This window comes from Conger conger, chromosome 5 (assembly GCF_963514075.1).
Source record: "Conger conger chromosome 5, fConCon1.1, whole genome shotgun sequence".
Taxonomy (NCBI): domain Eukaryota; kingdom Metazoa; phylum Chordata; class Actinopteri; order Anguilliformes; family Congridae; genus Conger; species Conger conger.
Genome location: NC_083764.1, coordinates 45,078,592 through 45,093,249, shown reverse-complemented (window position 1 = coordinate 45,093,249; position 14,658 = coordinate 45,078,592). Strand labels below are relative to the sequence as shown.

The 14,658-nt window shown below is 41.8% G+C and overlaps 2 protein-coding genes across 6 annotated transcripts in view; both read left to right on the top strand.

Annotated features, from left to right (window-relative positions):
* Nucleotides 1-3,106, top strand: part of LOC133128416 (polyamine-transporting ATPase 13A3-like) — a 31,578-nt gene extending 28,472 nt beyond the window's left edge. For all 3 annotated transcript variants that reach the window (XM_061241917.1, XM_061241916.1, XM_061241918.1), the window contains one exon: nucleotides 351-3,106. In XM_061241917.1, coding sequence (XP_061097901.1) covers nucleotides 351-545 — 195 coding nt within the window. In that variant the 3' untranslated portion in view covers nucleotides 546-3,106. The remainder of the gene's footprint in view (nucleotides 1-350) is intronic.
* Nucleotides 3,107-3,712: 606 nt separating this feature from the next.
* Nucleotides 3,713-14,658, top strand: part of LOC133128578 (dynamin-like 120 kDa protein, mitochondrial) — a 32,919-nt gene continuing 21,973 nt past the window's right edge. The window contains exons 1-15 of one of the 3 annotated variants that reach the window (XM_061242218.1): nucleotides 3,713-3,938; nucleotides 4,546-4,864; nucleotides 6,070-6,166; nucleotides 6,568-6,675; nucleotides 6,977-7,021; nucleotides 9,093-9,157; nucleotides 9,779-9,895; nucleotides 11,090-11,143; nucleotides 11,596-11,700; nucleotides 12,199-12,285; nucleotides 12,581-12,694; nucleotides 12,935-13,015; nucleotides 13,337-13,411; nucleotides 13,891-13,962; nucleotides 14,229-14,328. In XM_061242218.1, coding sequence (XP_061098202.1) covers nucleotides 3,898-3,938; nucleotides 4,546-4,864; nucleotides 6,070-6,166; nucleotides 6,568-6,675; nucleotides 6,977-7,021; nucleotides 9,093-9,157; nucleotides 9,779-9,895; nucleotides 11,090-11,143; nucleotides 11,596-11,700; nucleotides 12,199-12,285; nucleotides 12,581-12,694; nucleotides 12,935-13,015; nucleotides 13,337-13,411; nucleotides 13,891-13,962; nucleotides 14,229-14,328 — 1,480 coding nt within the window. In that variant the 5' untranslated portion in view covers nucleotides 3,713-3,897. Of the gene's footprint in view, nucleotides 3,939-3,967; nucleotides 4,102-4,545; nucleotides 4,865-6,069; nucleotides 6,167-6,567; nucleotides 6,676-6,976; nucleotides 7,022-9,092; nucleotides 9,158-9,778; nucleotides 9,896-11,089; nucleotides 11,144-11,595; nucleotides 11,701-12,198; nucleotides 12,286-12,580; nucleotides 12,695-12,934; nucleotides 13,016-13,336; nucleotides 13,412-13,890; nucleotides 13,963-14,228; nucleotides 14,329-14,658 lie in introns of those variants that run through there. The other 2 variants (XM_061242219.1, XM_061242220.1) reach the window with 2 other exon arrangements.

Here is a 14,658-nt window from a genome sequence, read left to right as displayed (position 1 = left end):
GTCAGCTACATATTTCACTGAGTAATAAACAAAATAAACACGATCAATCAACCAAGGAAAATTCTTGGCAAATATTGAATTAATTTCATGCTGATATGAAGCGATTGATAATTGTAAGGTGCTGATACTGTCTTTATTTTTTGAGAACACAATCCTGTTTGCCTTTTAAATGACACATAAGGTGTGACATTTTGTATGTAGCTTCTATGAAGCAGATGAACTGCTAGATTAGTTTGTAAAGAGGAGAAGGGTCAAGCCTGTAGCATAGACGGTTATGACGGAGTTATGATGGTAGATAATGGACTTTGCTGTGGTCTGCCTGATAAAAGCCTTTGTTGGGTTGTTTGCAGGCTGGTATTGACTGCTGCGGGCCCAGTTGCCTGGCATGGTTGTGCTGTCAGAGGACACAGTCATCTAATGTACGCTACATGCGGCTGGCCAGAGAGCTGCAGATGGACCCCTACTGGCCTCCCAAGCCCAGGACTACCACTGAGGCCAAACCTCCCCACAGCCCTGAGAACACATTCCACCTGTTAGCCTCCTAGCACCACTGCTAACCCTCACTGCGTGGACGCAACTGATCAAATACAAGACGGGTTGCTGTTATTAGAGACTTTTTTTTTTTAACTGAAGCCATTTTATATCGTACAGAAAATAATTTATACCCTGTTCTTATGTGCAAGCTTCCACAAAGGTGCTCTGAAGGGACGGTGGGTCGGTTTTTTCCAAAACAATGCGGAGGTGTGTTGGCAGCCTGGGAACAGACCAAAGCCCTTTCTGAAATCTGTGGCTTTCCCGTTCTTCAGTGCCGCAAGAAGATTTCTTGAAGGATTTCAAAGCAGCTCCTTGTTTTGACTGTTTTGCTGCTTCGTGTAATTCCAAGGACCAGCACTAATACATGTTGCTGCCTTAAGTGAAAATCTGAAAATGTTGACACTATAGTAGGATGAGGCAATGCCATGGGGTGCTAGCTGTGCAAATGGGACGCATCCTTACTCCATATCAAATGCTACTGGAAGATGGCAAAGCCTTCAAGTAGCCAGTAGGTACACATTCATAAAACAATTTCAACAGTGCAACCAATTCATAAACACATTAATAACAAATTAGTAAACTTATGAGAATGATGCAAACGTTTTTCGAAATGTAACAATGGTAACACATTACGGTTCTTGGGATCTTCTCCACTATTTTTTCTCGGCTGTTTCTCTTTATCCTTCTTTTCTTCCTGTGGAAGAACAATCCTGCCATGATAATCACAAACGCCTGGGTGTTCACGAGGCTCCTTTGATTTTTGCACGTTTTAAACACAATTATCTGAAAGTGGGGTGATTCGAATAGATTGGTTTGGAGCTTGCCCGGCGCAAGTCAGTATGGTGTCAGTGGAGATGCCTGCTGCAATCTTTGACCATGGTCAGTGGAGGCCTTTCTATCGAGTTTGTTCTCAAATGGGGTCACCCATTGGAAGTGGAAGTATTGGATCAGCGGTGGTGGTCACCCGCTGTACTGTAACTGTCGAGTGGAAGCCTGTCGTGGGCAGCCATATTCCACAGGTTTGCTCTCCATTCGACTGGCTTCATATCAAACAATATTCTGTACATGTGGTTATATCTACATTTATATTAGAATATAGACCAGCAGTACCCTTTCATTTAGGAAACCGTGTCAGATAGGGCAGGAAAATGCCAGTCATACAGAGTAGTGGATTAGCTTTTTAATTCTGTATCTGGAGTCTATCAGCATTGATGACTGGTGGATTTTGACTGTTCTTTCCAAAAATACTTTAAATTATGCTTTACTTGTATTAACTGTATTAATTCTGACATGTAATTTATGCTATTGCTGTGCTTTGAGTGTACAAAACAATATTTCACATTTTTGTATTAAAGTAATAATATATTTTAATAAAAAGTCACTTCAGTTGAAATTGTTTGAAAATGTAAGTGGTAATTATTTGAAAATGATAGGTGTGAAATTTGAAGATTACATTTTACTGTTTTAATTTACTGTTTTAACCCAATAGTCATTCGTGACTTTGAAATCTGATTGATTTTCACGTACTTACAATTTCTGTGTAAATATGTCATTCACCTGAGGTGGCTTAATGCAGTGGTACCTTTCAATGCCCAACCCCACCAACCTCAAATGTGACACTATTATCTAAACCATATGTAATGTGTGTTTCACACACTAGTGCACGAAAGCTTGTCTAATGAGATTATAATTCAATACAAAATAAATACACAATAAATCACAAAAGCATTACAGGTCTACGTGTATAGATATGTAATTTATTAAATATGGAAATATAAACAACATATCCATAAAAGAGTAATCCTGCCTTAATGTTTAAACGCAAGTATGAATCCAATGCCACATGCCATGAAATGCTTTTTTCTTTTTTTTAATTGTAATAACATATGTACAATGGTATATTCATATATACAAATTGTTTATTCATCATTATACAGCACCCTTTCGTTTTTTTAAAATTATATGAATAATTGGCAATAAACTGAATAAAAACGATTCAGTCAATATAATCACCAGTGGAACCACATGTTTTACTATGGTATTTCTATATGTTTATAGAACATGGATTTCACATTTTAAGTTGTTGACATTTTTATTATTTTGATGAGGGGAATAGGAGGGGTTTGCAATTGAATGTATGTTGGTACTTTTTGATTGAAGGATTTATTAAATATCTGTACATTTTCATGATGTCTGAATTTATTTAATGCAGTTAATTTAAAATGATATTTTTCATCCTACAACTGTAACGGTATGTTTATTTAAATCTTAGGAATTTATGGATATGGGTAATTTATTATGCATTTTTAACATGTTGTACAAGTACTGGGCAGTTTGATCATTTGGTCAAATAAAAATAGGTTGACACATTGACATTGTGGCGTGAAATGAATCCGAGTTTGCCTTAACATTTGCTTAATTATCAAAGCAATGCACTGATCATATTTAGGGATGCTCACATTTTGCTCATGAACAGGTCAGTGAACAGTTTTCTGAGGTAGGGAAACTAATTGTATACTACATGTTATTGTCATCACGCAAATGATTTAAATAAACCTGATATTGCACACAATCCTGTTGATTTTCTGTGCCTCTGAGGTTACTTTTCTGCTTCTTCCAAGTAACAGTGAAGTCCATCTCATTTCTATCACCAATTTGTTTCACAGAAATTCAACAAGACATATTCCTAAGCAGTGCTACCCATGTTTTCTTAGTCCTTTAACTTGCCTTTAACTTTGACATTTCCAAAGAATATGACATTGGTGTGACCATGGATGTATACATTGTGTATGAAAGCAGTAATGATGGACTAGTTGGTCTAGTGTTCAGTTTGGAATTGTCTAAGTTTAATGTTTAGGGTTCTTGAAACTATAAATATACATTTATGTGTTGTATTTGGATTGGATATAATATTTTTGGATTTTTAAGGTTGTAAATAATGTGTGAAACCCCATCGACTACATTGCTTTTCAAGCACATAAACATACAGATGTATACAGTTGCCTTTTCATATACATTTTGAAGAAACGAGATGTGCTGTTTCGGAATTTTTTCTTCTTTTTTTTTTTTTTTTACTTCTATGAATGCATCAAGAGTAACTTTTCTTTTCATCTGGAAAATGTTAAACGTATGGGAACGTGGAGTACGGTCCTTGTTTCCATTCGGTTCAAATGAAGGAGTCGGACTAGTTCTAGGAAGTTGCTAGATAGCTGAAAGTGAAACCGCGGGTACTGTATTAGTGGGTATGGCTGCTGATGATAACCAGCTAGATAGTCAATGTACTGCTTTGTTAACATGATGTTACCATGGACTGAAGGAGCTAGCTAGCCGTATTCCGATAAATTTAGAAACCCTTGTAGCTGAATGTCCAGCGCAATGTTACGAGTCGGAAACACTGTCGCCGGGTGAGTTCACTTGTCATAACAGAAAATGGGGCGTGGATGCTAATGTTAGTATCCAGTAGTAAGATGGATTGTAGCTAGCTCGGTAAACTGATTATTTGATTGTCAAAATGCATCTAGATAGCTGGGGTTCGTTTCATAAAACAATAAGGGCAAGGTAACAATGGTACGTGTGATCGATGTAACTTGCTCCTGGCTAACGTTAACTGGTTAGCTGCTTTACATATAACGTTAGCATGCTAACTTTACTATATGCTAACCAGTTATATCAATCATTTCTGGCTTTAGGCTAGCTAGCAAGTTAGCTTTGCTGTCGACCGTAATATTGTCAACGTATGTTAACGAAATGAAGCCGTCATTTTGTCACTTTCCGTACCAAAAGAGATTCAGTGAGGCGTATAACATGGAAATTGATGTGTGAGGTTTCCTGTTTTCCATTCATATTATGAAGCTAGCATTATGAAATCATAAGCCGGTTTTACTTCTGGAGCAGGCCAAATGGTTTGCTTTTTGCTTAACTGTGTTGCTGCCATACCGTGTGTTCAACAATTGGTGCTGTTTCAATACATTGATTTGGCTACAGAGCATCAACTGTGTTTCTCACTTGCAGCATGGCCTGCAAGATCCTGGTACCCACCCGTGTAGGTGTGAGGTTCCGTCTGCCCTTACAGAAACTGCACCCGTTTTCCCGAGCCATCCATCACCGCTACTCTACCAACGCTAACCCTCGCTGCCCCACTCACCGCTCGGCCGCCCGTCACTACACTTCCCTGTCTCGCCCTCCTGTGCGTTCTGCACGGCTTCCCTCCGGGGGACATGGATATCAGCAGCGTCGCACCTTCTGGGTGGCCCAGTTGGCCACAAGGCTCCTGAGACTGCGCTATCTCGTACTGGGCTCTGCCGTGGGAGGAGGGTACACTGCCAAAAAGGTACACTGCTTTCGTTTAAGATTCCCAGTCCACAGGCCCTATTGCAGGTCAAGTTTTCTGAGTAGGGTTGACCTCTTTCTCTGCCTTCTGCCTTATCCTTTAAATTAGTTATACCTTGAGATTGAGCCTTTGATTGACACCTGTTTCTGTTTTCTTGTGATGGACTGAGTTGTGAAAATGAACACAAATTGTGGTGTATTAGTCTGTTTTGGAAGTATTCGCCTGTTTTGGAAGCCTTAATCCAGAAAAGACTTAGATAAATGAAGCAATACATGCATATTTAATTTAGTCAATATAGTTATCCGGTTGTAACGGTTATATCAGAGCTGCTGGCAAAGCAGTGAGAAATTATGTTAATGTTAATACGGAAGTGTGCTCCTGCTGCTATCAATATGGTAATGATACCGGTCTGGTAACACGTTGAAGTTGGCATAGTCAATGTTGTCATCTACATTATGCAATTCTGCAAGTGCATCTCACCAGATAATTGCCATGTGAACAGTTCTGTAGGCTCCTCTATTCAATTTATCATCCATGCATCCATCCATCCATCCATTTATCCACCCATCTCTCAGTCAGTCAGTTTTATTGGTCCATGTGATAATTCCCAAAAGTGGCCCAAAAATATTTACAAAAGTGAGGGATGCTGACCTGCATTGCCTTCTATCCGTCACAGAGTGGCGCCATCGCCCCACTCATGCTATATCCTTCCCTCTCGCTGAAGCATTGAATCTCTTCCAGACAGTCATGAGCCAACGATTCAAGTGGTGAACAGATGGACGCGCATGCCATCGTTCATGCTCCCCCCCCCCCCCCCCCCCCAAATTCCCTTTCGCTTTCTGTCTCCAAGGTTATGAGTGCACATCTTGCTTTGTGGGATGGTGTTTAAGTCATGGGTGCGATTCTTTTCGGCGCAGAGGAGGTGATAGAATATGGGCAAGCCATCATGCTTTTCTGCACTTCTTCACACGCTCCTTCCAACCTTCTGACACTTCCTGGAAAGACGTGAAGTATTCATTGACATTCAAACTGGAGAATTTTCCCTCTGCTTGTTCCAGCGTATTTCATCTTGTTTTATTTATTTCTTAATTAAAACTGCTATTTGTATGCTTTTCTGTTGAAAAGCAATTTATTTTTCTATAATCAATCAGCTTCTGTAACCCTGCAGTATGTGCCTTTTTGTGCCTTTTGTTTTTGCCTTCCAGACTTATGAAGAATGGAAGGACATGATTCCAGATTTCAGTGAATACAAGGCGCTAGTGCCGGATTTCATCCGAGAACTCAATGAACGTATCGACTTAGGTTGGCGCCTTTTCCTGAGGTTTTTGGCCACATTCAGGTTATTTTCAACCAAAATGAAAATATCTGGGTAAAGACAGTAAATATTAAAAATGAGACCCTGGGAAAGCATTTGATCAAATAATAAAGGAAGTTTACTAAGTTAGGCTGAAATAAAAATGTTTTTGTGCAACCATATATTTTTTTAATTAGTATTCTGAATGTTGACTGTTTATCACTGAACAGATGCATTGGATAGCATGCCAAAGCCATGAAGTTAAAATAGCATTGCACTTGAGTAGTTCAGTAGTGTGCCTCCTGTGACTGTTTGGATGATACAGTCCACAGCAGAGCCCACATGCTACGTTCAGATTCGCAAGCCATTACTTGCCACGTTCACCATACCTCACTTTCGTCTGATGCAGAAAAACTCTCCAAGGCTCTCCCCGATGGCGAGGAACTGGCCAAGATGCTGCCTGACCTGTCGAAGATTGGCGAGAACTTCTCCTTCCTCAAGGACCTCTTCTCCAAGGGTGGGCAGGAAAGGTCACACGTCACCGTGTGCTCCTTGTGCCCGGAATAGATTAAATCCTTTGGGTCCATTCCTTTTCAGGCATTGGTGCATAGGGATTCATGAGCTGGGGTTGACGTGCGTTTGTCATGTGCTTCGCTGTTTTCGCTGCTGCTGCCTGCTGAATCGCTGCGGAAGCTTCAATTGCACACTGACTCATCCTATTGGTGGGGCGTGCCTTGGGCTGACCAGATACAGCGTTCCCATTTGTTTTGCATCCTTTTATTTGTTTCCATCTTCCTCTCTGTATCAACCCTTTGCAGGTGTGGGTAGTGAGGTCACTGAAGCTACTGGCCTACATGTGTTAGGTGTGTAAAACTTGTTTTGTCCTCTGTCTTCCGTTGTCAGGCTACAGCTAATTGGAACTGATCAGTCCGGTAGACTAGCAGATGCTGTCCTACCTTACTGTTGCGTTACACAGTGTCTGCAGATGGGTCTTATATAATGAACTAAATTAAGCCCATGAGCAAGGATGGTATTATAGGCCACTGGTTCAAAGCCTTTTCAAAGCTTTGTATGTGTGAAATCAATTTAAAATACAGATGCCTGTAGTTGTGTAAAGTCTACGGAAAAATATATTTCAAGGTGTGTAAGGCCTTGTGATGCAATCAGTAAAACCTTGACGAATATTATGCTTCCCGTAGATCTTAAAATTGGTTTCAGTCGGTTGTTTTAACTCACGCCTGCTGACATTTCATTGAACTTAAACCATAGTTGATCGATGGCCCGTATAGATTCCAGATTTGAGTCCACTCCAAATGGGCTCAAAATCTATATATAAAAAAAATCTCCAGTTGGGAGATGAAACGAGATTGAAATTGGAGAGAATATAAAGAGTTCTCGGATGATGTGAGCCAAGCCTCCTTCAGGGTTTTTTTGTGCACAGTTGGGTGCTGTGTAGAAATGTGGTTTGGGAACTGCGCTTGTAACTGACAGGGCGGGGATTCAAATCCCCAATGCGTTGTCCCCTTGAGCGCAGTGCTTGACTTAAATTGCTTCAGTCAGGATGCTTTCACATATTAATCAGCGTGGATTGCTTCCAGAGTGGAAAATCAAACCATGCCCAACTTTGAGTACAGTGCAGCTTTGTGATATGTGAAGCATAGCCCTGTTCCTTTTACATCTGTGGAATTTTAAATTAGTTTTTTTGTCAAACAGATTATCTGTATATGTCAGTCAAGGTAAATGGCTGATAAACTACAGTAGTCGTGATTAAAGTTTAGGGGGTTGACTTCAAAGGCTGAAGTGTTTTTTTTTTTTTTTACCGCAAACCATTGCTTAATGGTACCACTACTTGCACTTTGTTTTGCCATTTTATGTTTTATTTTGCTTAAATTGCCTTGTCCTTGTCATGCAAAGCTAAGTTGTTTTTCCTTCCCTGTTCAGTCTTGAGTCTCAGTGATGTGTTTATCCTCTCTGCACTGTCTCTTTGCTGGGGAGGATCTGGGAGGGACCCTCTGCTTAGTCTTTTTTTTGCTACCATGCCATGCCGCTGAAAAGTTAGGAAAAAAACGAACTTGGCTGGATTTGCTATAGTTTGTCCAAATTAACCATCGCTGTTCAGTGCTTTTGACTCCAAACCTTCATGTCAGGGTTTCATTGCTCAGCTCAGATATAACATAGTCCTTTAAGTTCAATAAAGGCTCTGCAATATTGCAAATAGAAATTATTTGAAAGGAAAACTGTGTGTGAATGGTAAGACAAAGAACATTTTATATTGCAACATGGCATGCTACACATTATAATGTCTACTCTCCCCAGCTGCCCTTACAGGACCTACTGTTTGAATTGACAGTAATTAAGCTTGTGTAATATTGATTGGGCCTGAAAGAGCTGTCACTCTTCACCTTGATGAAACCATAACACCCTCACGCACTACGCCATCTCAAGATGCCCATTCCATCTCTTTCCAAGCAAATACGCTCAATCTGGTGTTAATCCAGAACAGTCTCCGAGCTCTTTAGATCAAGTGTGGATCCTTGTTGCATCCAAGCCGCAGGATGGGTGTGCTGATGGACTTATAGGTTGTGGTCATCAATTTATAGTTCCCAAAGCCAGTCAACAAAATGTAATCTGGCCAGGAAAGGAAGCAGACTCCACATTCCTGTTTAATTGTTGTAAATTTCCGACGCCAATTTCAGACGGAATATCCACGAAACGTCTTGGATTCCAAATGTACATTCATGAAAGCCAGATCTGTCTGATTACTTTCAGACTTTTACGTTTGATTAGTGAATAATGTCGGGTCTGTTAAATAAACCTGTATGTACACACTGAATTGGGTGGATGATGAGCATGCTGGATAGTAATTGAAGCGTGAATGAAGGATTCGTCTGGACTTCCCGTAATTCTTAATTATTTTGGCTTTGTGTTTTCCAGAGTCTTCTGAAGAACCTGCACTGCCCCCTCCAGAAAGCCATGTACCAGAAAACGCTGATAAAAAGGTAAGTCACAAAGAATGACTTGGCTCTTGAATTGTCGTATTGACATTGACACGGTAATCGATTCTCTGTGATTTTTATCATGCCTGTTATGTACCGTTTCAATGCTACAGGTAATCACATTATGCCAATAGGCCCACCATAGAAATAGTCTATCGAGTAGATAACATTTCCCGGTAACACTTTACTTGAACCCCTCCCCATCAGGCTGACATTACCCTGGCTTACACATGACATAGCAGCTGTCCCAAGATGGCATAACCGATAATTTCAGTTGATGCCAATGATCTAGAAATGTCTTAATTTTATCAGTAAGTGGATGTTCTGATGGATGTACTGTCATAGAATTTACAGATAAAACTATGGCCGTTTCATGTTATTTGACATAACCTGACATTATCTATATTGTCAACTTGTGACAGTTGCTACGTCGTGTATGACAGTCAGCCTTACAGCGAGGGGTTCAAGTAAAGTGTCACTGGGAAATGTTATCTACTCGAGAGGCTAGTTCTATGGTGGGGCCTATTGGCTTAGTGTTATCCTTTTCACTCAACACAGTGGCATGCAAAGTGGTTTCCAAAATAGCGTTGTGATTTGTGTGGTGCTCTCTGTCGCCCCCTGCAGGCGGTGCTGGAAGAGCTCATTCTCGTTCAGCAGCAGGTCAGGCAGCAGGAGGAGGAGGAGGCGCCGAAGCCGCCAGTCGAGAGTCCCGCCCCAAGCCCCGCGCTGCACAAGCGCAAGGTGACGGTCCTGCCAAGGAACCACGGCAACGCGGCCGCTAATTTCACACGCACAGAAAGCTGCAGGTCTCACCCCTTCCCTGCATGAGACGGAGACGCCATCACAGGCGTGCGGTTGCCTGGGAATGTGACGCCCGCGTGTTTGGGAACGGATACTTCCTTTTAAACCCTTTCCTCTATACGTGCCTGAGCGTTTGATTTGTGACTACTGGGATTACAAGCACAGACACCAAATGGAATTTTTTTATCATTCCCAATCATATGTTCAGAGAAGTCTTCTAGTATGAGAGGGGAATGTAGAAAAAACATTTCCCATTACTCACTATCTTTTTGCATATTTAGTCATTAATTAGTCACCAACATTACAAGTGTAAATCTTTTACCATATCAATAATTCCTATGATTCAGCTTGTTATTGCAAACAGTGAGCAGTTTTCTTTATGTATGCATGTGGCAACTTATGCATGGATGACCTCTTGGTTCTTCGAAAGATTGCCTCCAAAAGTCTAATTGCTGAAATTTATACTGATTGCAAATTGAGCAAGACTTCATCCTTGACTGTAAAAAGTGGCCAAAGGGCCAATGTGCAACATTTCACGCTCCTTTGTAAATATGGCATGCACATGTTAGTTGCCTTGCTGGCATTGATAAAGCACGTCACTTTTAATCATGTTCCAGACATATTGGCTCCATCCTCATGTTAGTGTGAGTAAGACATTGGAAGGGTTTGGAAGACATGGGATATTGAGTCATGCTTAAATTACCCCAAAATCCGGAAAGAAAAGCTGAACTCGTATTAACTTGCCTGGATTTCAGTTCGCATAATTTTTTTAAAATGTAGTTTATGTTCCATATAAAATTCAACGCTACTTATTTTCGGAAATAGCCCATTTCATATTGCTTTGAGTGGAATTGGATTTGACTTAATGGAATGGAAATTTAGAAACTGACACCAATGCACCTTCTCTGTCAACACGAGTATTTGTCCATGGCATTCATTATGACCTGTTAATGATCTACTGAACTGCAGAATGTTTTGGTTTCCATTGTGTTTCAGACAGTTTGTGGGATATCCAATTATTAATTCTCTTGGAATTATTCGCAGTATTAACCAATTTATGGATTTGACTACTGGGAAAGTAGAGGACATGTCTGTGTTATCATGGTTCATCACTCCTGGTTTTTTGGTTTGCAGGGTGCTGATAAAGAAAAGGCGGAACTCCTGCAAGAGGAACTGCTGTTTACACAGGTACAAGCTGCTAATTTAATACTTAAGAGTATCCAGTTGAGTGTAAACAAAATAATATTCATACAAAATGTGTATCATTAGAATGTAAGGAATTAATGCAAGTCTCAAACTTTAGAGCAGACAATGGTCCACTATCATAAGCTGCTGCAGTCACTCTGATGGGCACTGCTGCACAGCTGACACACAGACACAGGGTCTCTTGGCTAAATGGCGCTGCTTTAGCATTGTGTATGAAATGGAAGGTGGTGTCTTATGTGAGCAGCTAACTTGTTAAATAAAAGTACGACACACACAAGAGTATGTTAGTGAAAGCTCGGTCCCGTCCTCAGATGAAGTACCAGCGTATGCTTTAGCATTGTGTATGAAATGGAAGGAGGTGCCTTATGTGAACAGCTAAATAAAAGTGCAACGCGCGTGAGAGTATGTTATTGAAAGCTGGGTCTCGTCCTCAGATGAAGTACCAGCGTATGCTGGAGCGTCTGGAGAAGGAGAACAAGGAGCTGAGGAAGGAGGTCCTGCTGAAGGACGACAAGGGCATCCACCAGAGAAAGGTCAAGGTGAGGCGGCTTTGTCCATTACAGCTGTTTAGCTGACGCTTTTATCTAAAGCAACTTCCAGTTGATTCGACTAAGTACGGAACAATCCGCCCTGAAGCCATGTGGAGTTAAGGGTGTTTGCCTAACTGTTTCAGTCCCAAGCCCAATATGAAGTGGCTTCACCAAAAAAAGGGGTTTTGGGTTTGGTTGAGACAATTTAGAAAGTTGGGGTTTTAATAGGGGCTCAAAACAAAAGTATAGCAGTCATTTTGATTGGTTGAAAAGGTATAATGGCATATGGCACTCTTGGGACTGAAAGGGTTAAGGGAATGGATCTTATCATGGCTACTTTGGGGCTTGAACCACCAACCAGTCATGTACCCTAGCCACGAGGCTACTGGCTGTCTAAGCACGTCACCATCCACCTTTGGGCGGGGTGGGTGGTTTTAGCATGCTAACCTTTCTGTGCTAGCTGTGCCGTCTGTTCATTCAAGACATGTCCTTGTGTCTCATCTACAGAAGTCCTTGATTGACATGTACTCGGAAGTGCTGGACATTCTATCTGACTACGACTCCAACTACAACACCCAGGATCAGCTGCCGAGGGTGAGTAATGCATGCAGCCTGAGATGTGTGGTCTTGGCCACTAGAGGTCACTGTGGGAGATGACCAACACTGAAATTCAGGTATCCTGTCCCACTTTCTGAATTCTGAAATCTGAATTTGCTATCGTTGGTACTGTCAATCACTGTGATGCTAGAACCGCCATATCCTAATGTTTTATGTGTGTTGATGTCAGCTCTTTTGAACTGAGGTGTTTCATATGTTCCCCACCACTGCCTTTAGAGTGATAGGTTTCCCCCTTGATCCTAGTCGGTCTCCCTCCTCCTTGGGTCTTTAGGTGGTGGTGGTTGGGGACCAGAGTGCAGGGAAGACCAGCGTTTTGGAAATGATCGCCCAGGCCAGGATATTCCCCCGGGGGTCAGGGGAGATGATGACCAGGTCTCCTGTGAAGGTTGGTATGTCTGTCCCACCACTGTGGAGCTCCAGTCATAGTCTACTAATAGCCAAGGCTGAAACCAGTGATCTCAATGTGGAGCATGACCTATTAGCAATTGTCTATATCTGGGTAAAATTTAAACTCCGGATTCTTTCATTCCAAGCACTTCTTTGAAGTTGTTTAGGTCCAAGAGTGGCCTGTGTGAATGTTTGTTGTTAGCGTTAGCTTCCTCTGTGTGTTGTGTTGGTTTCCTAGGTGACCCTAAGTGAAGGACCTCATCATGTAGCCATGTTCAAGGACAGCACCCGCGAGTTTGACCTGGCCAAAGATGATGACGTAAGTGATGGGGCGCGTCTAAGGGCTTTACCGGCAATGGCCAATCAGAGCTGGGTCAAATACACAATTGTTTCAAATACTTTTCTATGCTTTACTGAGCTTTAGTCTGGTGTATTGGAACCTATGAAATCCTCACAAAAAGTCTGAACTCCGCCTTCTGGTCTTCTTTTTTTGGCTCTGTAAGCGCCAGGCAAGATCAATCGAGCGCAGAAAAGTATTTGAAATGTGTCCAAAACAATGACGTATTTGGCCCAGGTGTGGAGTCGATAGTGGTGCGGCGGACACCTTCAGCCCTGTGACTCAGGTTTTGTTTTCACACAGCTGGCGGCCTTGCGCAACGAGATCGAGATCAGAATGCGCAAGAGCGTGAGGGACGGACAGACTGTTAGCCCCGAGGTGAGACCCGAGCCCGCCTGTCACCATGACGATGCGCTGTGCTGCTGCCTAATCGGGTGCCTACCATTGGGCTGTGAAGAAGGGTGACGCTGAAAATAACAGCAGCGCAGCCAATGAACGGCAAACGCTTTGGTCACATTTTAGACTAATATTTAATCTCAACATGTTCTATTTCATTTTATTTTATTAAAGAACATGACAATTTCTGAACAATCTGCGCTATTGCCAGATGATTCCCTTTTATTTTTAATGATGTCATAAGTGCCCTCCCCCCATTGCCTTTAAATGAGCTGCCTCCATTTGTATTGTTAAATTTGGACAGATTTCTAGTTTAATGTGCTAGTTTAAAGGTAACCTTTCTTCCAAACGTGATCCTCCACTCATTGTATGGTGTATGATAGGAGTTAACACCCTTTTATTTTCATGGACACTGATAAAGTGCATTGTGAAGTCAGTGTGGTCTGGTTGTTCTGTTGTAGACCATCTCTCTGACTGTGAAAGGCCCAGGGATCCAAAGAATGGTGCTGGTGGACCTTCCAGGTGTCATCAGTGTGAGTAAGATTTTCAGCTAACCCTCTTTCCACTTTTCATTCTCTGCTTTCCCCTTGCTACTCCTTATTTCAGGTTAGGAGTGGGGATTTATAGATACTTCTTGTTTAATAAAGTGGTGCCTCTAAGTCTGCACATAATGCTTTCTAAATATGCACGAAACCCCCAGAACTGCCATTCTACAACAATTCAGTTAGGTACGTCGACGTACAGTATGTACACATTTCAAAATGGCTTCTGGAAATGTAATATGGATTGATCTTTTCAGACGGTTACTGCCGGAATGGCCGCTGACACAAAGGAGACCATCTTCAGTATCAGCAGGGCCTACATGCAGAACCCCAACGCCATCATCCTCTGCATTCAGGGTGAGAGCACTCTCATCACGTCATGGCTGCAGTGCTGTAGAGTGAATCCAGCTCTTTACCGCATCTCTAAAGCTTACATCAGCTTGCACTGTGTCTGCTTGAACATTGTATTAGGTTTAGGACTATCCTGGTATGTATTTGTTAGGTAGGCCCACTCAGGTGGCAAGTGATCCTCATGGTTAAGGCTGTATGAAAGTGCTTTGCTAAAAGCACTTCCTCTGTTTTTCTGAAAACACATAGGAGCAATTTTGCAGTTTGCTGTCCCAAGCCCAATATGAAGTGGCTCCACCCAAAGCCACTTTATGGTTGAGAAAATGGAGAAAGTTTAGT